This window comes from Paramormyrops kingsleyae, chromosome 15 (assembly GCF_048594095.1).
Source record: "Paramormyrops kingsleyae isolate MSU_618 chromosome 15, PKINGS_0.4, whole genome shotgun sequence".
In the NCBI taxonomy this organism is placed as follows: domain Eukaryota; kingdom Metazoa; phylum Chordata; class Actinopteri; order Osteoglossiformes; family Mormyridae; genus Paramormyrops; species Paramormyrops kingsleyae.
The window spans coordinates 10,423,750-10,445,137 of record NC_132811.1 but is presented as its reverse complement, the minus strand read 5'-3'; the positions used below and the strand labels follow the sequence as shown (position 1 = coordinate 10,445,137).

Below are 21,388 nucleotides of genomic sequence, written 5' to 3'. Positions count from 1 at the left end.
TTACATGATAACCACTAACTCCATACAGATTATGAACTTCATAATAGAAACATACGCGTACATAAAATGATGTTTGGCGTATCAGAACAGGATAAAGCATAAAGCATGTGGTCAGCGGGGGTTCTAGACCATTTCAGCTGGGGGGGGGGCAGTTGTTCTGTTAGGGAGCCAGATGCATTTGACCTTAATGTCCTCCGAGTGTTTCATACACTACTGTACATTGTCAGCATTAAGAAGCAAAAGACAGTTTTAAAAACCGAAGTTATTCATGCAGTTCTTTGGAGTTACATTTTACAGTTTTTACAAATATGTAACTGATTTCTTGTTTAGACTGTCTTGCTTCCACAAGCTTGATTATTTTTTTCTGTCGTTAACTTTGCTTTTCACCAACTGATGCAACTCGTCCACCCAGCATCCCCACGTTAAGAGTCCGCCAAGAAAATATTCTTACGTTTGTGTTTTGCCTGTTACCAAAATTTTTGTCCAGATATATAAATACAAATAATAACTGTAATAATAATACATTTATTTCAGACCCAAGTTTCATACGTTTTTAGGGGGGCTGGGGGAGGGGGGAGATGTATGTTGTCATGGGGGCACTGGCCCCCCCACAACCACCCCTGCATGTGATAATCTTAATTTATATGATGAACGTACCATACAAAAGTTTGCATTAATTTCAAATAGGACTTTTTTAAAACTTCAAGATCTAAATAGCATATAAAGAAAACGTAGTCAATTTGACTGCGATGAGCTGCCTCTGCCCTCCCCATCCGCGCCCCCCACCCACTGCAACCCTCCCCATCCGCGCCCCCCACCCCCTGCAGCCCTCCCCATCCGCGCCCCCCACCCCCTGCAGCCCTCCCCATCCGCGCCCCCCACCCCCTGCAGCCCTCCCCATCCGCGCCCCCCACCCCCTGTAGCCCTGCCTAGAGTGGCTCCACTCCCTGTGGCTTGGAGTCCCACTTACCTCCGTCCCATGCAAACCCACATATTTTAGCCACTCCCCCTCCAGTCCGACTCAGATTAGCCCCGCCTTCAGTTGTCCTGCCTGTTGTAGCCCCGCCCACACCCCCCTGATCATTGCCAATTCCTCTCCACAGGAGCTGCAGTTCGAGCGACTGACCCGTGAGCTGGAGGCGGAGCGGCACATCGTGGCGAGCCAGCTGGAGCGATGTAAGCTGGGCTCCGATGCCGGCGGCAGCATGAGCAGCATCAGGTACGTGCCCCCTCCCCTACCCCCGCCGCCCCCTGCACTCTCCCCCTGCCTCCTTCAGTTACCCCTGGCGACCAAAGCTAGCAATTCTTTACAAAGTATGACTTTTTCCAGCCCAAAAGGCTTAAATAACCACTTTAGGCCGCAGAGAGCAAAGGTGTATATTAGCGGAACCTTTGGGAACCTGCGTTGGCATTTCTGGTACTGTCACAGAGGACACGATGGAAACCTATAGAATCTTCTTGTGGATTCCATAATAAATTAGCCTGAAGTTAGGAGATAGCTCACATTAGAGACAGCTGAGTTGGTCGCTAAAGGTTCGGCGGCCCGTTCGGCCCTCCTAGTCTTCCCCCCCGTGAGTGAGTGAATGCACGGCTACTGGCTCGTAAGTAATGCCTGTTTGTGTCCTCAAGTAGAATGAAGAGCATGTCAGAAAGGCTCAGGGACGGGCCACAGATCGTCCCGGGGAGCTTAAGTGCGCCAGGAACAGGACTATGGCCAGGGAGACTGTTTCCCTATAGCGGGGGTGGGGAAGATGTTCCATGGAGAGCCGGTGTGGGGGTGGGTTTATGGGATGACCTCTCAATCAGCCAGTAATAAAGTACTGGTTCTCAACTCCAGTCCTGGGCACCCACTGTTATTGGCCATACCTCTCCATGGATCAGGTTCCCCACCCCTGCCCAATAGGGGGGGGGGGGTGGCTGCTGGAAGATATCCTGAAGCTTCTGGGGCCACCAGAGGCTCTGTCTTGGCATTGGAGGAGCAGGTTTCCTGGTGTTTCTGCAGGGAGGCAAATTAAACTCACCAGGGGACAGCACCTGCGTCCTGGCTTGCACATGTTACCGACACCAGCTGAGGGAAAAGAACTGGGCTCACTGCTGCCCCAAGGGGCCACTCCGGGCACCGCAGGCCCTGTCCATTCAGGCTTTGACAGTGACGGCTAAAAGGCAGGAACGGGGAAGATTCGTTTTCAAAAAGTTAATTATGTTTCGCATTTACTTGGCTGACTTTGGGATGAAAAAAAGTTCAGGCCACCCCCCTCTCCCCCGCATGAGGCCAGGAGGGGGTCACGGAGCACAAATGTCCAAATGCATGTAAATGACTTTATAAAAGGACAGGCTTGGAGCTGAGACAGTGGGCGCCTATTCAGGCTGCCTCTGAGTGACAGCTTTCATTGGACTGAAAGATATGCTGTCCATGACCAATGAGCTGTATTTTGTGCCTTGAGACACATGATAAACACGACTCACTCGGGGATCCAAAAACTGCATTTTTTTTTATAATAATAAAAACTTAATGCACCCCCTACTTGACTCTTGACATTATTGTAAGGGACTACATTTGGTTGGATTGTCCTTTTATATTTAATTTTAGTCTTAATAGGTTGGAACTTTTCTGTTTAACTTGATAGGTAGCTGAGCAATATTGGGAGGTAGGTTTGTTTTAAGCATGCAGATGGTTTTAATGAGTTTAGAAGTAATTAGGAGCCACATGAACACTGGGGGTTAGGATACTGCAACTGTGATCGGAAGGTTGCGGGTTCAAGTCCCGGGAGGAGTATGCGATGGCAGAAGTGACACTTTATGAGTGGTGAGACACAGAGTTGACATAGGGCTTTGTGAAGGGTCAGATACAGAGGTGACACGGCATTTTGTGTAAGGGTGAGATACAGAGGTGACACGGCATTTTGTGTAAGGGTGAGATACAGAGGTGGCACGGGATTTTGTGTAAGGGTGAGATACAGAGGTGACACGGCATTTTGTGTAAGGGTGAGATACAGAGGTGACACGGCATTTTGTGTAAGGGTGAGATACAGAGGTGACACGGCATTTTGTGTAAGGGTGAGATACAGAGGTGGCACGGGATTTTGTGTGGGTGAGCTTCGGCGGTAACACGGGGCTCCATACAAATGAAGGGAAGCAGAACCCGAGTGATTCACAGGACCCACCGCAGGGCGTGCTTTATTTCCACACTTACTGGTCCTCCATAATTTATGATCCGAATGCAGCACAGCCAATGGGGAGTGAGTTTTTTCATGACCCGTGAACCTTCTGTATGATATAAACTGTCCGTGTAAAGTTTTACTTTGTGAAATAAAAGCGGACAGGAGGACTTTCAGATCGTTCCTCGCAGTCTTCCAGTCATAAATCATTTGCTAAGCCTTCCTACAGCATTCGCCATTCCTGTAAACTTCGCCGGCGCCTTGCAGATGTGCCTCACATACTAATTTGCTGTGTGGCACAAGCGGACGCGGCTCCGGAGCGATTCGGCGGTGTGAGGCTTTGCTGAGAACGTCAACTGTCTACAGGCAGAATCTCTCTCTCTCACACTGAAGAGTTTATTTGGTGTCGCAAAAGCGGCAGGATCTGCACTGTCATTCCAGGTAGCACCAGAAGCACTTTCAGGGGGCAAATAACAGAAGGGTTAGAGTTAAAGTGCATACAGAAGATAGAATATTAATAGGGCAGCCAGATGGCTGACCAGGGCTTGTGCTTACTGGATGTTTGCAAGATGGGTTCTGCTGTTTGTGGTGTCCTTCCCTGTTGTTTCTGTACTTAACCCAACCTTGTCTTCTTTCAAGATTAGCCCCGCCCCTTTTCTCTATGATTTAACCCCACCTCTACTCCATCCTTTCCCCCGTGCTTAACTCCGCCTTGTCTCCACCCAAGATTAACTCCACCCCTTTCCCTCCCATACTCAACCTCACCTTGTCTACGCCCAAGATTTACCCCACCCCTTTTCCTCCAATGGTTAACCCTGCCATGTCTCCACCCATGCCTAACCCGACCCACGTGCTCATCCTAATCCGACTGCATCCATGTGTTGATGTCACTAATGTTCGATCTGCTCCATCATGAATCCATCAGTGGAGGCAGTCACGCACCTGTCTGTGGGACCCAGCCCAGTAATTCTGGGAAGCAGAGCCCTCAAGCTTAGGCTTACAGTAATGCCTAGCATGGCGTGCCATCTGTATTTACTCGCTACCGTGTGCCAGTAGATATACTCACCAGATTAGTCTTTAAATTCCATCCCGCATATCGATATATTATGGGTTTCTTTGTGGAGTGTGTTCCTCATTTGGTGTGGTCTCTCCGTGCTGGGGTTCCATGAGCATTCTCCTATTAACCATCATCACATGACACTGTCACATGACATTGTCACATGACACTGTCACATGACACTGTCACATGACACCGCCTAGCCGGTGGGTTCTTCTCATAAAATCCGTCAGCCTTGCACAGTGTGGAATTCCAGTCTGGTCCCATCCATGAGCTGTGGTCCTAAGCTGAAACCAGTTCTCATCCTCCATTATCCTGAAGCAGCTTTCTGATATTCTTATAGGAACATTATATGTGCGTAGAGTCAGGCGGCTTACTGGCTAGCATAGTGGTTAAGGGCGCCCGATTGTATACGGATGGGCGAATCACAGAAGGGGGGCCTTTGTCCTGCTTCAACCTTGACAGGACTTTCTGCAGTGAAATTGTAAGCCGTCCCGGATAAAGGCTTTATCCAGACAACAGAAAGGGAACGTAAGAGCATGCTGAACCCCCACCCCCACTGAAGGCCACACTAATGCATGAGCGAACACAGCATCTTTGTTGGTGTTAACGTACTCTCGGCTAATTTCACATATGTATGAAACATTTCACACTGGGGGAAAAGTAAACAATCACAGATGATATGTTTGAAGTTAAAGGTGCACAAATATTGGTCTGAAGTGTCCTAAGTCTCCGGTAAAATCCCCAAGCTTGCGGTGGCTGTGTTGGCCTGATCAGGAAAACAACACCACTGGAAACTGTTCCAATTTCACGCCCAGCCAACGCACAGAGGAAATGATTTCCTGTTGTACGAGGACCAGGGACAGGCAGGTGGAATAACGTAAGACATTTAAAAAGATAGACTTAGCATCAAAGGATCTCTTAATGTCAGTCACATAATCCAAATGTGCTTATGTTGTTTACAAAGGCTGTGAATCTTTTAAAGAGCAGAAAAAATCCATTATCTTCTACACTTTTAGAACATGGGTGTATGTTACATGGCTCAAAATATTTAAAAAATCGATGCATCAGCAGTAAGTCCTAGATCATTGAAAATATTTTATTCAAGTTCAAAGCTTTATTGTCATATATACAGTATACTGGTGCAAAGTACAAAGACATTCTCACCTGAATGCCTTCTTGCAAACTGTAACAACCAACAATACAATAAACTGACAATGTAGGGCGCAATACTACGATAACACAAACTGTATAGTATGTACTGTACAAACTATGAGACACCAACACAGGATATACAAGGTGGATCACGGCAGTAAGTGTCAAAGTGTCATAGTGAAATATCGCAATAAGCTGCATGTAGAGTTCACAACATACTCTGTATTACAACATACTTGCACAGAGTATGTGAGCACGAAAGTGATCATGCAGAGAAGTAATGTCAAAGGCTGTAGATAACATCAGTACTTATACTAACATAAATATTTCTGATATATGTGTTATAAAACATTTCAAAGAAATTAAGCTGTAACCTGTCTGTGGTTTGACTTATAATCATTATAGTCGCGTTGCCAGTCAACCTTTTAACTAAAGACTAATTTTTGTGCACTTTTCAATAAAGATTCATAACTATCCTCACACAACACAGGTATAAAAGCTTTACATCTTAATCCTGCAATCTTAATAGTATTAGGTCTGACCTTTGAAGTATATATAAAATTATATAGCATATATGAAAAGAAAAGAGGAGAAATTTTGTGCTTGCACCAGCAGGGAGGTTTGGTGTTAATAAACATTAAGATGTGGTATTTAATGGGATAAAGGGTGAATGAATGCAGGCGTGCTGCTGAATAGGGAGCCGGTATCATGCTGATGGGGGCTGACGGGCGCCAGTGGATTCGGACGCAGCGGCATGAATTCCGGAGTGATATTGCACCAATTAATATGCAAATGAGAGGAATGCGATAATAAGCTCAGAATTAGGGAGCAAAAATTTACCAGATTTGTTAAATTAGCCTGTTACCCTGCATCCTGCACCGGGAAATAAAAAATACCCATTTCAATGGCTAAAATATTTTTAATGACAAAATGATCTAAATTGTTGAATTTGTTGCACTTATGTGAGATTTATTTTTTCGGTGCAGCGCTTTTTGCAAAATATTTGCTGAAGCTCTGCAGATGCCTTGACCCTAACCCCCTCCGCCACCCCCGCCCGCCCGCCGTACGTGTACACTGATCTATAGCTCGTTGGGCAGGTCAGAGGTCACAACCCTGTGATGGCTGCTGCTCCCTCATTTCAGTCAGAGACACCCTCTGCTGCCACTGGGTCACATCGTTCTTGTCCCCAGGACTAAACAGATTCTTATGGGTATTATTACTTGAAATCTGCAAGGTCTGGATTGACTGAAGTACCCCAATGATTCCGTTGCGTATGATTGGTCAGAATCTGCATGGTCTTTCCTCTGGATTGACTGAAGTAATGCAAGGTTTCCGATGTGTGCTATTGGTCAGAATCTACTTGGTTTTCAATTGATTGGCTGGAGACTGAAGGTACTATGCAAAACATGAAAAATGCTACATGCTTGGCAGGACTTAGTATTATTTTTCTTTATCCCGCTGGCATGTTTGTCTGGACATGTCTGTTGGGTGAGTGAGCCAACATTGTGGTCACACGGTCCCATATGTGTGAAGACAGAACATATTGATTTGGCAGCCAGTCCATCACGCAGAGGATGAGATGGCAGAAGCGCCCCCTGGATGCTGGGTTGGGGATGAACAGCATTGGGTTAACTCCAGCATAGGCTTATACATCTTGACTGGGCTCAGTTAGCTAAAGGCAGAAGCACAACAACTTCTGTAATCCGTGGGCGTCAGAGGAAGTTGGGGCAGCTCTGCCATCCTATCCTGGGTGGGAAGGTCAGGTGAATACAGGCTGTTTTCTTTACCAATTTTCTGACACTTTTATTCAGAGGAACTTGGTTCCAGTTTATGTCCCTTCATTGATCTTTGGTTTGTTAGCACAACACTGTATACATACTTCTTGAGCTACAGAAGCTTCTGCCCAGTTTGATGTATTTTGCTGTTTAGTGCACCTGCTGCTCATTCTCAGTTCACGTGTCACATCATGTCTGTTTTTCAGTAGAGATACTTGTTCTGAGACCCATAATGTCACCATGGCTCATTCCGGATCCTCTCACGTTTTACATGTGTTACGTTCTCCTTGTAGAAATGAGAATGGAACCTTCAATCCCTGTTGTTAGCACTAACCCCAAAATCAGACCAATCGTAAATGAACTGCAGGGTGGCGTCTCTGGGCTCTGGGCCCCTCTGCCGCGTCTCTGGGCTCTGGGCCCCTCTGCCGCGTCTCTGGGCTCTGGGCCCCTCTGCCGCGTCTCTGGGCTCTGGGCCCCTCTGTCGCGTCTCTGGGCTCTGGGCCCCTCTGCCGCGTCTTTGGGCTCTGGGCCTCTCTGCCGCGTCTCTGGGCTCTGGGCCCCTCTGTTGCGTCTCTGGGCTCTGGGCCCCTGTGTCGCGTCTCTGGGCTCTGGGCCCCTCTGTCGCGTCTCTGGGCTCTGGGCCCCTCTGTCGCGTCTCTGGGCTCTGGGCCCCTCTGCCGCGTCTCTGGGCTCTGGGCCCCTCTGTCGCGTCTCTGGGCTCTGGGCCCCTCTGCCGCGTCTCTGGGCTCTGGGCCCCTCTGCCGCGTCTCTGGGCTCTGGGCCCCTCTGTCGCGTCTCTGGGCTCTGGGCCCCTCTGTCGCGTCTCTGGGCTCTGGGCCCCTCTGTCGCGTCCGCATCACGCGAGGTGCAGCCCATAAAAACATTAAGCACAGCAAACCTGCACGTCATCTGCAATATTTTAGGCACTTTTTTTTTTTTTTTTAAGTAATAACTGCATCCAAGCTGGGCCTGTGTGAATGACTGACTCACCTAAACGCATTGATTACATTCGTCGCAATACGGAGCATTCCTGCATGACAAACAGATCGTTCATATGTGCAGGTAATTACATAAAAATGGGTTTTATGAGGCCCATTATTACTCATGTTCCCTGCGCCATATGGGGCAGAGCAGGTGATGTCATCACATGGCGCCCCTTCTTACCCGCCAGTGGACAGTTAAGCATAAGGGGGCTCAATCTTATTGTTTTTCCACTGCTGTCCATTTGCTGGCTGGGGGTGGGGGGTGCATTCGGTGCTGTCAGCGTCTCACGCTGGCATGATTTACAATACCCCACCCCCCCCCCCCCATTCCGGCGTGCAGTGTCATCTGGGCACCGCACGCCAGCAGTCCCCGTTCAATTAAATTACAGCAACGGACGGTGATCTAAGAATCCTCGCAGGCAGGGTGGACGGAAACCTGTACTGACCAGAAGGCTGGAATGTTTAAAGGAACCTTGGCAGAAAGCAGCAATTTCCTGTTTAGATTTTGTTCACGTTTTTCCAGAAAATTTGTCGTCTTCATTAATTAGCTTGCACGTGCAATGGACCTCGTCCAGTCCAGGCTGCCCCCTCGCGTGCCGGATAAACGGTTATGGAAGGCATATGGGTACATAGGAGCTTTGCCCAAATCCTATCGATGGGGATTCCTGTATCCTACTCTAACCGGCATCGTTGAGATGGCTATTTCCGTCACACCTGGATGGTCTGCTTCCTTGGAATCTAGAGGCGGAACTGAACCGGATCAGACGGCAAACTGGGAAAACCCCAATATCCCACAGTAATTGTGTGTGCTGCAACTGGTGGGGATTTGTCTGAGTTGGCCCGTATTACCAGTTGTAATACATTGGGGCTCATGTGAAAAGATAATAAAATAAAGTCTGTATTTCGGATCCCGCTGTGGCTTGCGTTGGAGCGGGACACTGCCCATATCTGTATTATTTGTGGACCAGGTGTCCTGTGGTGGTGGAACAAATGGACGTTATCCGGGCTGGAATAATTAGCCGAGGATCTGGCTCTGCTGGTTTGTCAGGCACCTGCGGGTCACTGGTTGACAACAGTTGGCATCCTGCACAGACAGCACAGAAGCGAGTGGCTTGGACTATCACGTTCCAGCAGCCCTCCCATAATGCACTGCAAATGATTGAATATACAAACAGAAAAAGGAAATTCATTACTTTAAAATGTCATGGTTTTATTAAGCTTTAATTATGGGCAATAAGCATGATTTCTACACTTTTTTTTGCATTTCTTTTGTCTAAATGTAAAGTAGCCAAAAAGCTCTCAGCACTAGTTATTCATTTGCTGATTCTCCGTATTGGATTTCATTTAAAGCAATCAGTTAAGGAAATATGGCAGTTTCACATGTAAAATCTGGAAAAACTACATTTGTTGCTTTCTGATCCTTTAGTAATACGTGGGTGAGAACCAAGACAGGAGAAACACATGGCATTAATTAGATTTCCTTCATGTGAAACTGTTCAGCGATTTCTGTGACATGACTTCTGTTTTGGTAAATATCAAAATCTGGTATAGTGGGGAGATACGCCGTATTCCTTAATTAAAGGGACAGGCAGTGTTTACTTCTAAAGATCCAGCAGCTCTTTCCGGTCCAGCTATTTGATTTTATCTATCGGAGTTCTTCCTGAATTTTAAAGGGGTGTGCAAGCAATGGGAATAATGTGGATCCCTTTATTTATATTTTGTTTTTAACGAACATAAACATAGTGCAAAACACACAAAGTGCAAAGACAGTATGCATAGTACAGATGATCAGATTCCTTTTATTTGCCATGTACAGGAAATAGAATGAGTTTGTTGTTTATGGCACAAGTATTCAAATTGTATGCAAACAAGAAAAAAGTACACAATACACAAATAGAATATCCTGGAAATCAGGATATCGGAATATTAAGTAGATAGATAGATAGATAGATAGATAGATGATTGATTGATTGATTGATTGATTGATTGATTCTCCAGTGTATATATTTTATGGTCAGTTAAACTACATGTAGGTAGAGGAATTTCATGGAGAGGAATTTAGAATTTTAACTTTTAGCCAGCTGCTAGTATCCTGATCGTGATGCACATGGTTCTCAGGGGAAACAGTGCTGGCATCTCTGCAAATGCCCTTTAGTCCAGACCTTCTAGGGCGGAGGGGAGTCCTGTAGATAGATAGTGTCCCCATGGCGTACCGCCAGCGGAGGTATTTATGTCCCCGTGCTGCAAGCTCCAGTCCCGTCGCTCCTGCCTGTGTGGCGAAGCGGTTGATTATTAAATGACGGCGTTTTACAGTCTCGCATTAGGAGTCGCACACCAACCAGGGCGCCCCCCCCTCTCTGACTGACGTCACCAGAGTGCCCCCCACCTCTGCGTCTCCCTATCTGCGCTGAGAGTGAGCCGCAGTGTCGGGTCCGAATTAGGCGCGTCGACACAAGATGAGCCCAGACGAATCGATACGCATAAGGTCATCTCCGCCTCTGCCGCCGCTATGAGAGCAATTAAAATGAACCGTGAGCCGACGGCAGCATGTTTTACAGTCGAGCTCATGGCGTATCGACAGGTTTACATGTAAATAAAGGTCACTGCATATCACAGGCCTGGACTGGCCATATGGCAAACTGGGGTCGCCCATAAGGAAGATCTTCATGCCGAATCTCCCTAAGGAATCCTCTCCCCATCAGCAAAATTTACCATTAGGGACCTCAAAGTCCAGGGCCAATTTTCATCCCATTCTAGCCCTGGGTATCGAAGTGGTATCAGATCATGAGAATGGGCTTCCCTATCTAACGCATCTGCCCCCCCCCCCCCTTTGGAAGTCCCCTCACCAGACGCGATGTGACTGCTGAAAGACTACGGCGGTAAAATGGGCCGCCAGGGGCAAGGGGCAACCGCCCAAGGGAAGCTCCGTCCCACATTGTCACCGCAGATGCGTCACCAGGCGGCCGGGGATGAGTGACAGCGGCTTGTCCTGTTCCGCAGTGCGCAAAAGTCTCCCGAAATCCGAGCTGTGAAAGCGGGTCTTTACCATAACGACATCAGAACCACTAATTATTAATGAATGAATTTAATAAAGCCGCTATTACCCTTTCGGGCATCGAGTGTGGCTACCTTGCAGACCCGTCTGAAGTATGCGTTTAATCTTCTAACATTTATAAACATTACTACTAAGGTAACTATAACTTAACGACACATTAACGATGTAATTATACTTCGTAAAATGTAACTCCTGTTTTGAATGTCGCATGTTTAAATATGGCAGTATTAGCGGCGCTCATTCTACAGCCAGGATATGGTTCTGTTCCATTGGTCCTCCAGGTCGGGGACGCGGCCAACTCGACCCGAGCCCTTTCTGAAATGCTTGAGAGAACCCGGAGTGGTTAATATCGTTATATCGTTACGCTTAGCGTTTGAGGGAATTCCCTCTAATCATTCAACCAGCAGACAGAAGCAGTCACTTCCAGACTGGGGCTGCGGCCCCTGGATCAGATTCAGTTGCTTCCTCGCAGCCAGGATTGTTCACACGTTGTTCTTGCAGGATAAAAGACTCATTCCCGACTCCGTTCGACTTGCCGTTCCAAGGCCATTCTTGCCGTAAAGGGAAACCTCCCTATCGTTGAACTGCACGGTACATTTCGCTAATTCTGTCTGCAGATGAGGCTCGTTTTCAGACCGGTTGGCTCATAAAGCTTCGCCTTCTGGCTATGATGGTCGTGTTCACATGCAGGAGATGGAAAGAGCTAATGGAATGGTTGTCTTCTTTTTTTTCCCAGAGAATAAGAAAATGCATCCCATGATATAATATTCATAAACATTAATGGGCAAAATGGCAGAACTTTGGATGTGACTGTTAAATGTTTTAATACTGATCCTCAGCAGGTTTGAGGATGGATGGATGGACAAAAATGGATGGATGAATGGATGGATGGATGGATGGATGGGTAGACAGACCGATGGATGGATAAATTGGCAGATGCACAGATGGATGGATGAATGGATGGATGGTTGGATGATGGATTGACACAGATGAAGGGATGAATTGACAGATGATGGATGGATGGATGGATGGTGGGTTGACAGATGGCTGAACATTGGATTGACTGATGGGTGACAGATGAATGGATAGATTGATGGATGTGACCATTTCTCTTTTCTATGTTACATCTTTATGGTCAGACAGTAAAATGAAATACAATGAAAAGTTGACCTACTGCCATGATTGGATTTGGCACTAGGCTCATATTCCCATAGAGTGCCCATGTGTCATGTCATCATACGTGCCCTTTGCATGTGCATCTGCTACCACAAAAGGGGGAATGAGCATGCTTTAACACGTGTGTAGGTGTGGAAGCTATGGATGGCGTTGCCTCTGTCGCTTTGGGTACAGCCTCTGTAGGTGAGAAAAACCAATCAGCCTCGCTATTGAGCCCGGCTAATTTCAAACACAAACCACAACAATGGAAACAATTACATATCTCATTGTGCTTAATGTGCTTAATGAACCTCTCTGATGAAGACAGATGTAGAAACACCCGTTAATCCCGTGTCCCGCTTATCTGCGCTCCATCACGCTTTATGATGAAGTGCGTGTGACTTTGGGGGCTTACGGTCCCTTCGGCTGGCGTGATCCTCTCCATGGCTGTCAGTCAGCATAAACACCACCATTTTGTGTCTTTTAACAGAAGAGTGCGCCTCGATGCCCCGTCTCCTGGCTCCCCCCCCCCCGCTAATACCGTCGCTGGTGGGAGAGCAGCGGGGGCCGACCCTCGAGCTGCGAGAGTCACATGTCACTCTAAAAAACCAGCCTCCTGTTAGCTAGGTTTTTTCCCCTTGATTTCAGTAAGGGTCCATTATAGCATTAGCTGGGGGTGTTTCGGGATCAGCAGATAAGAGGTGAAATGCCCCCCCCCCCCAATGGGGCTTTGTGATGGGATGTTACGATTACGCTGTTTTATATGTTGGCGTGCTGATACTATATGCTGTTTGATATTCTAAAACAGACCCACATACCTCACTGGTGGGAAGGACAGATTATTATGAACTTTTCCCGATTTTTTTAAAATACAGGAGTGTGAAGGAAGGGAACTACTTTTTTGTTTGGAAGTGGAAATTTTCTGAAGAAGGGTGTGTGGCGTCTCGCGGTGCGACCGGGGGCGGAGTACAGCTGGCGTTCTCGCTGAGTGATAAAGGAGGGGCCTGGTAGCTGTCTCTCTGTTCCTGGATTGGGGGGGGGGGCGTAGGGAACATCGAGTCTCACGCCAGACTGGGAGCTGGGGGGGTGGGAGTTAAAATGCAAATTTTATGCATCTATTTTTAATCTTCCTCGTTACGTCTCCCTCTCCCCACCTTTGATTTTTCACCCTCACGCCCAGCCGGGGCCGGATTTAGCCTTTCGGTGACCCTAATCAGGCCTGTAGCCAGAATTTTTTTTAAGTGGGGGTGCAGTCCCCCTTGGCAGATTTTGCTGATCGAGGTGGGACAGGATCCCCCCCCACAGCCTGTGGACATCGCCTGACCAACCCCCCTCCCCTTCCCTCCGAGGAACCATGGAGACCTGTACAGACTCAGCTTGCCCTGTGCCGGATTGAACACTAGAGGGGGGGGGCGGCTAGCAGGCCCCCACTGTGTCAGCAAGTTTGGTCGGAGATTAATTTGTTACGCCTCTGCCCCTCTCTCGCAGATAACCCCCCCTTCATCCCTAAAGTGCAGTTGGATGTCTGCAGCCTTTCCCATGCTTCAGGTCGGGCCCGTCATCGCTAACGTCTCCGCGTGTGGCCTCCCAGATATATCCGCCCGTAGGAGGCGTAGAGGTGGAATAGCGACCCGGCTTTGAGGAATGCAGCCTCCGCACCAAGAGCCGGGGTTCTGCTGTGACCGAGGTTCCACTGAATTCAGCCTTCGCAGCGTCGCCCAGAAGCACTTAAGGCCTGTCGTACACAACAGAGCTGTAAGGGCGTAACGGCGGGTGACGTCCGCGTAACGTTAAGAGGCTGAGTGGAGCAGGGAGAACCAGAACCGCAGTATTTATAGCTGAGGGCCCTGCTGGGAGTCTGGAGCCGGTCGACCGGCCAGACACCCCTTCTCAAAGTCAGGAAGAAGCGTAAGTGTTACTGGAGCTGAAGTTAGCAGTGAAATGGTGCCCCCATTCCACCGCCCAGTAGGTCAGCCCGAGGGGGGCCAGCACGTTGCCCTGGGCCCACGTTGTAAAAATAACACCTGTGTCCAATCACCAAGTGCCACTTCCGGGGTTCTGGTAATGTGTATCCTGACATGGCCGAATATTTAGCACCCCTGGTGGCCTGTGAGGGTGTGTGCGGGCAGGCTGGAGCGGCTAGCCCGTGTCAGGGGGATGTGTTTACCAGCCCCCTGCCGTGTCTGTGCGTGGAGCTTCTCCAAGAGAGGTCGAGGCACTGACGGTTCATTAAAAATGCAAACACATGCTTATTGCTTCCGAAATAGACCCTGACCTGGATAAAGGCAGCGTCCCGCTGAGTGGGAGCGGGGGCAAAACGGCTGGCCCTATGGAACCACCCCCCCCCCCTGGCTCCGGCCGGGCATCCCACCACCCGCTGGGGTGTAGATCTGCATTTAACTGCCTACATTTTATGTTTTTAAATGAATTTTAAGCTGTTTAGTTTAATGCCTTTTAAAGATGGCATTTTACTGGAGCAACATCAGCAGCCTTAAAACCTCCCCTTCCTACCCCCTACCCCCCCACAGTCACCGTGGCTGCACGGTAACCTACAGCGACAGACAGAGGGCGTCAGGTGGTCAGCCTGAGAGACGCTGACCTCTCCACTGGGGACTGTAGCCATCAAGGAGAGTTTGCTCTGGCAGCAGGAAGAAACCGTCCCCCAGTGGCTGGGGGGGGTGTGCCCTGGAGGGGGATTCAGCATTGGAAGCCATGGCTTTCAAATCAAAGGAGTCTCACAAAACATACTGGCAAATCTTAGTTAAACCAATAAACTGAACAGCAACAGAGACTATGCATTATGGGATTGGGCAGATTATTAGATGCATACATGAGTTCATCTTGCCATTTTGGCAGTGTTTTATGAGCTGTTGGTGTTCTTCTCTGAGGAGTGAACTTCCTTGGGTAATTACGCCTCTTCTCACTGAAGAACTTTCTGGAGTCCCACGAGAGACCGTGATGTGTCCCTTGGTACCATAGATCCATCACCTGTCTGCCTTCCACTTAGGGGCAAACGGGAGCCTTTTCCTCTCTGATTTGTCGACATCCGCCTCACCAGTTCTCCGTTTTTATAATGACCTCATTCTGTTGGTTTTCTCTTTTTTTCTAAGCATTATAAAAGTCATTAGATGTTGCCCTGGGAATTTAACAGACCTTTCGAATTAAATTTCCCATCGTTGCTCAGTTGTTGTTCCTACTAAACGTCTTTCTCACCTTATCATTCGAAGGTAAATCGGTATCGATTTTTAGGCAGCCGAACAGATTGCTGACGCGTATCTATCGCCTCCTGTGGTCTTTCCCATCCCCTGTCGGCTGGTCCCCTTATCCATCTTTCCATCCGTCTGCCGGCCCCCCGCCGTTCGGTCAGTTTTTCCTTCCCCTTCCTCTGTTCTCCTGCACTCGGGTCCCGCTGACTCCTTTAGACAACGGCTGGAGATGAAATAAAGGATAATTGTGTTTTTCTGCTCGGCTGACCACAGGAGCTCTTCTCTCTCCCCCCGAGGGGCCTCACTCTCTGGGGTGTCTCTCTCTTTTTTTCTTTTACCCATAATGCAGCGCTCCGGTGCTTTCCAGACGTGCATCCCGAGGCTTTTCATGCTTCTCTCGGATGTATGGCTGCATGGCCGACCCCCAACGCTGCGAAGGTCCTCTTTGCCTGGTCGGTGGGCTGATAGGAATGGCCCTCTCCGCACTTCCGTTTTCCGCCACTTTGTGACGCCGCTTAATTGGGGGGCGATCGTGTTCTCCGACATTCCAGCGGGACCCTCGCTTGGCTCCGCCGGGAGGCTGGCTGGAGCTCGGTGGGGTCGGGAGACTGAGTCTCACACTTACGCTGGCTGCGTGTCGGACCGTAGGTCTGCCGTCCCACCAACCATCATGGTTGACAAATAGCGGCCTGACTGAACACACGCCCTTGTCATCCTGCTTGGGTTTAATGGCAGCGTTTTGCCTGGTAGGGGGAGCGCGATGAGTAAATGTAATTAAAAACTTCAGTGGATCCTGAAATGAGCCTCAATTTTTGAAAGTGACCACCAGAGGTGGATAGATCAGGTCCGAAAAGTACAAATCCAGACCAAGATTTTGTTTCAACCACCTAGTTAAGTACTCTGTTACTGTGACTCTTTATAATCAAACGTTGGTTGAAGCAAAATCTTGGTCTGGATTTGTACTTTCTGGATCTGGAATGTCCACCTCTGGTGACCAGCATCTTATTTCTTCCGGGTTCTCATTCATTTCATAAATGTTAAGTATTTCTAAAATAAGGATATTGAAATAGCATCCGTATTTATTTAGTTAGGTTTTACTGTTTAGTTCTTAAGCTAAATGAGTAGAAACTCTGAACGAATTGAAGAATATATATTTTTTTTATGACAAGCCAAGCCATCAGAGTTACAACGTTTAAGAATGTAATTATTTATGGCTTTGTCAAATGACTTGGCAAACATTTAAACAGGAAGTTGAGGGAGAGATGACTGTCATGAGGGAGAGATGACTGTCAGATGAAGCTCACTGTACATCCGCAAGCAACACCAGCAAGTCAGCATGAAGTAAAACCTATTTCTTTAATGCTGTACTCTATAAAATCGGCAGCTCACATGTTTTGTGTGCTAACTGAGCTACTTGTTCTGGATTTGATCATTTTACTTGCAGGTTCATTGTTTAGTGAAATGCCACCCAAAATGTAGTGATTTGTCAGACTCCCCTCCCCCGTGACCCAGCCGGCTAATCCGCTCTGTTAAAGCCAATATTGGCCACTTCTGAAGACCCAAAGCAGGAATCGCAGCACTCGTCTTTCTTTTACACGAACTGTGCCACAGCAGCCCGATTTTCCTAAGGAATTTTCTGCAAGGGGGCTTTAATGCTTCTGTGTGTTTTCTGTGAGATGTTCACGCTACAGGGGGAGCATTTCGGACCCGGGTTCATCCAAGAAGGGTACAAATGAGGAGAGGTCCCACAGTCACTGGCCGCTTTAACGAGGACTTCGGGTTCCTTGCGTTTTCCATGAGCCGTGACTAGTGGGGACGGCCTTAATTAAGTCATGGGGAGTAAAGATAGTCGTAGTGGGAGGGTTTGTAAGGAAGTGTCTCTGCGCATTGAAATCAGTGGTGACATCCTGGACGGCGGAGCTGGCTGTGTCCTCGGTGAGCTGCTGGGGAGTAGGAAGGGGGTACAGTGGGGGTGTCTGTGGAGGCAGAGAGCCCCCCCGAGGATGGGCTTTGCGAGGTGGTTGTTCTGGCCCAAGCCTTACAGCCCTGCTCTCCGCAAAATCAAATGCTAAGGGGGGCGGTGTTAATTTGGCTTATTCACTGAGCCCCACTCCCCATAAATAGACCTTCGCCTTAATATTATTAAATTTCCCCCCCGCCAGTATCATGCTCTGTCCTACGCCATTGGCTCTGCTGTCTTCACCTGAAACATGATGCTAGCAGAACTACCCAGTAGACATTCTGGTGAGTCATTTTACTCTGAAGCAAAATCATATTTAGGTTATCTGAATATAAGCAATGACAAGGATATATTTAACATCCTTATGGATATAGCACTCCAGTACATCAATTACTGTGTTATTCACTCACTTAATTACAGTGCAACCTTATATTTAAATCAGGCCTTTCAGAAGGAGGCGTGACATTTTGCAGAATTATGACTGGCCATTTTCCAGAGCGTCATTGACCTATGAGCAATTAGGGGCTTCTGTATGTGACCTGTTACAGCACAGAAGCTGGATGTTTGAGTCATTATAGGAGCCCATCAGTACAGCCTCGTCTGTGATCCCTTCGCTGTGAAACATGATGTATAGAGTGAACCAACTTGAGCGGCATTCAGCCTCTGCTGTGTGTGTGTGTGTGTGTGGATTAGGTTTACAAGTGTATTATATAGTGGGGACCAAATGTTCCCCACAATGTAATAAAAACCTGTTGTTTTGACATGGTGGGGACTATTTTTCAGGTCCCCACAAATATCTGCGAATGCAATCAAAAAACTAAAAATGTGTCATGTTTTGTTTGGCTACTTATGGTATAAGTAGAAATGAGTCCCCACAAAGTTATCATTACAAATCTGTGTGTGTGTGTGTGTGTGTGTGTGTGTGTGTTACTGTCTCTGTTGGTCTGTACTGCTGACTCAAATGTCCTATGAGTTTATATAACACAGTAGGATCCTAGACGTGGGATGACAGTGTTTCAAGGTGACCTGAAATCCATGGTCGTCGTGACAAACACAGGAAGAAGTACAGTCATTAACATTCTATGGAAAGAAGCTGGTAAACTTACCATTTGAGATTAACCTTGCATTAGGTACATTTCTGTAGTAGCATGGATATGGCTTTAGCCTTCAGACCAGAATCTTTTATATTAGGAGAAAGTGAGAGCATCTGGTTCAGGCTGTGAGGCTCAGTGGGGTGGGGCGGGAATCCCCTCCGAGCTGTGGAGTCCATCGCTGCCTGTTACCACTCACTATACACACTTTAAGAACTTTGAGAACCTACCAGGAACCTTACCTGAATCTAATAATAATAGATAAAAATAATAATAGATGTCATACAAAAATGAATCTCAAAAATAGGTTCTTGGAGAAGTTTCACATCACCTCCTATTAACCATAAATCACCTTATCAGTACTTCTTTATATTAGACAACCGTAAAGCTTTGGAATGATACAATCCCGTTTAGTTGTTATGTCACTGTCACACCCTCTCAGACCACTGATCCTCCTGTACAGAATTGGCAGTGGTCATGCTCGCCTGAATGGTAACGCACTGTTTTAATCCCTGATTGGATGCACCTCTACCAAATTTCAATAAAAGTTCCGGTATCCAGCAATGTCAAGATCTAGGCTCTGCCAGATAGATAAAATTTTCCAGATAGTTAAACGTTAGCAGCACAGATTGTGAGCACAGATTGATTATCATTGTACTATTATATTAAGTTAATGCAAGTTTTTTATTATTATTGAGCAATGCTTTTCTTGTTTATTTTTCATTATTTTTTGTTAGTTTTTTGTTTATTATTAATGGAATAGTGTTATTACTTTTTATTATGAATTTTTAACATTTAAACATATTTTAGAATTGTACTGTCACGCCCGGCTCGTCCGATCCTCCTGTGTGCCACGCCCCCCTCGTTACCTCGTGTTAATTCCCGATTGTACTCACCTATTGCCTGTTATGTTCAGCCTGTCCTGTGTATTTAGTCCACATCTAAGTCAGTATTCCCCAGATCTGTCATTGATGTTAGTTGCCGTGTTGTTCGTGTCCCTGCTAACTAAACCCTGTTTACCCTTATCTACGGCTCTCTCGCCTGCTTCCCCGTTCGCCCGCACGCCAGATACAACATGTACTGGTTGCTTGAATGGCAGAGACAAGAGCCTTTACTGTATCTGCAGTTATTTAAACCCTCCGGATACAAGCTTCCTTCCCATGTCTCATCTCTCATTCTTGGATTGCGGTTAGAGAATTCCTCTCTGGTCCTCTTGATCTCGGCCTTGATTCTCAGTCTCTGGCTTTGGATTGACCCCTCTGCTTTTCTCACCTGATCTGACTATGCTTAGCTTTCGACCCTGAACTTGGGGAATGATTTGGCTTTTGGAAATCAGCGCCGCAGCTGGACCCTAACCTGCGAGTTTCTGTGACAGTCGCACTAACGTCAGACTTTCAGTCTCTATTTATGCAAATAATTGAAGGAGAAATAAATCAGGTAACAAAGACACAATGCTGAAAATGAGATATCCAGGAGCAATGGGGAAAACAACTGCTTTCAATGTCAAACTTTCCTGACACATTAAGAGTGAAGGGCATGTATTCTCTTACATCACGCGTGATCCAGCATCTCCAAGACTCTAAGCTGAAAATGTCTTCATTGAAACACGACATTCATCTTTGACTGTGTTTTGAATTACTAAATAGCTGCACTTGTCTAACAGAAAGAAATGCATGTAAACACATCCTTGTATATTTTCAAAGTCTGTACTTTATAAAATCTGCACCCAAGGGTTTGTCTCAGCGCTTAATTCATTCCACGGCACTTTGTAGCCGTGATGGGGAAATGGTTTCACGCTGGCAGTTTCGGTGCGTTTGATTGAAACTCCTCGCTAACCATGGTTTCGCCCTGGGCTCTTTAGCTTCCTGGCAGCACTTTTTAATTATAGCCAGGCTGATTTCACATGTTAAAAAAGAGGAGCCATGCAATGCGATCACTCAGGCTGCTTGGGACCAAACCAAATGCTCACACTTCTGGATGGGGTCCAGGAAATCTGGAGTTTGGGTCTTTTTATATCACCGCGGCTTGACGGATATGGTTATTCGCCGTCGCACCTGTTTTTCAGTAAAGTCGGAATCTTGTCTGTTTATTGCCCATCTGTGCCCAGTGTGTCTACCCAAATTATAGGTGATCGGTTCTCACGCTTTGTTGCTTAGACCTGGAGGCTCGAGGGTGCTGGAAGGGCATCTCTCAGGATCACAGACCTGACCATCAGCCATGAGCAATGATACCTTGTTTGACCCCCAGCAAGCAAGAAACTGGCCTATCCTGACAAACAGTCTGAGACCTGCCCAATCAGCAACAGCCGATGATTTGCATTCCACAATGTTCCCAGATGCACAAAATCTGACTTGACTGATTTGACTGACATAGTGGTGTCATAATGATGACGCACTGTCACCCGTGAATAGAAACTCTGATGTCACCTATCATCATCGACTGTCACGAACAATAGAGGAAAAAAATGCCAATCAGTATGTAGTTTTTTGTATATAATTTTCTGCTAGTCATTGCCACTGTTACCACATTTATAGGAAAAGAAAATGCAATTTTTTAAATGTTGAAAATGGTCACAAAAGCTCAAATCACATGCTACAGCAAGCCATTGTGCTCAATGAGACTGTGTGGGTCAGATATACATTACATTGTGGGGACCAAATGTGATAAAAAAAAAAACTGTTATGTTCACGTTACTTTGACGAGTTTTTCATTCCCCACATGGGGAAATTCAGTTTGATGAATGGATGGTCCCCACAAATATATGAGTTCAGGCCTGTGTGTGTGTGTGTGTGT

The 21,388-nt window shown here is 47.1% G+C and overlaps 1 protein-coding gene across 1 annotated transcript in view; it reads left to right on the top strand.

Moving 5' to 3' along the window:
• ctnnd2a (catenin (cadherin-associated protein), delta 2a) overlaps positions 1–21,388 on the top strand; it is a 227,346-nt gene that overhangs the window by 47,970 nt on the left and 157,988 nt on the right. The window contains exon 4 of the mRNA XM_072700081.1: positions 1,104–1,219. Coding sequence (XP_072556182.1) covers positions 1,104–1,219 — 116 coding nt within the window. The remainder of the gene's footprint in view (positions 1–1,103; positions 1,220–21,388) is intronic.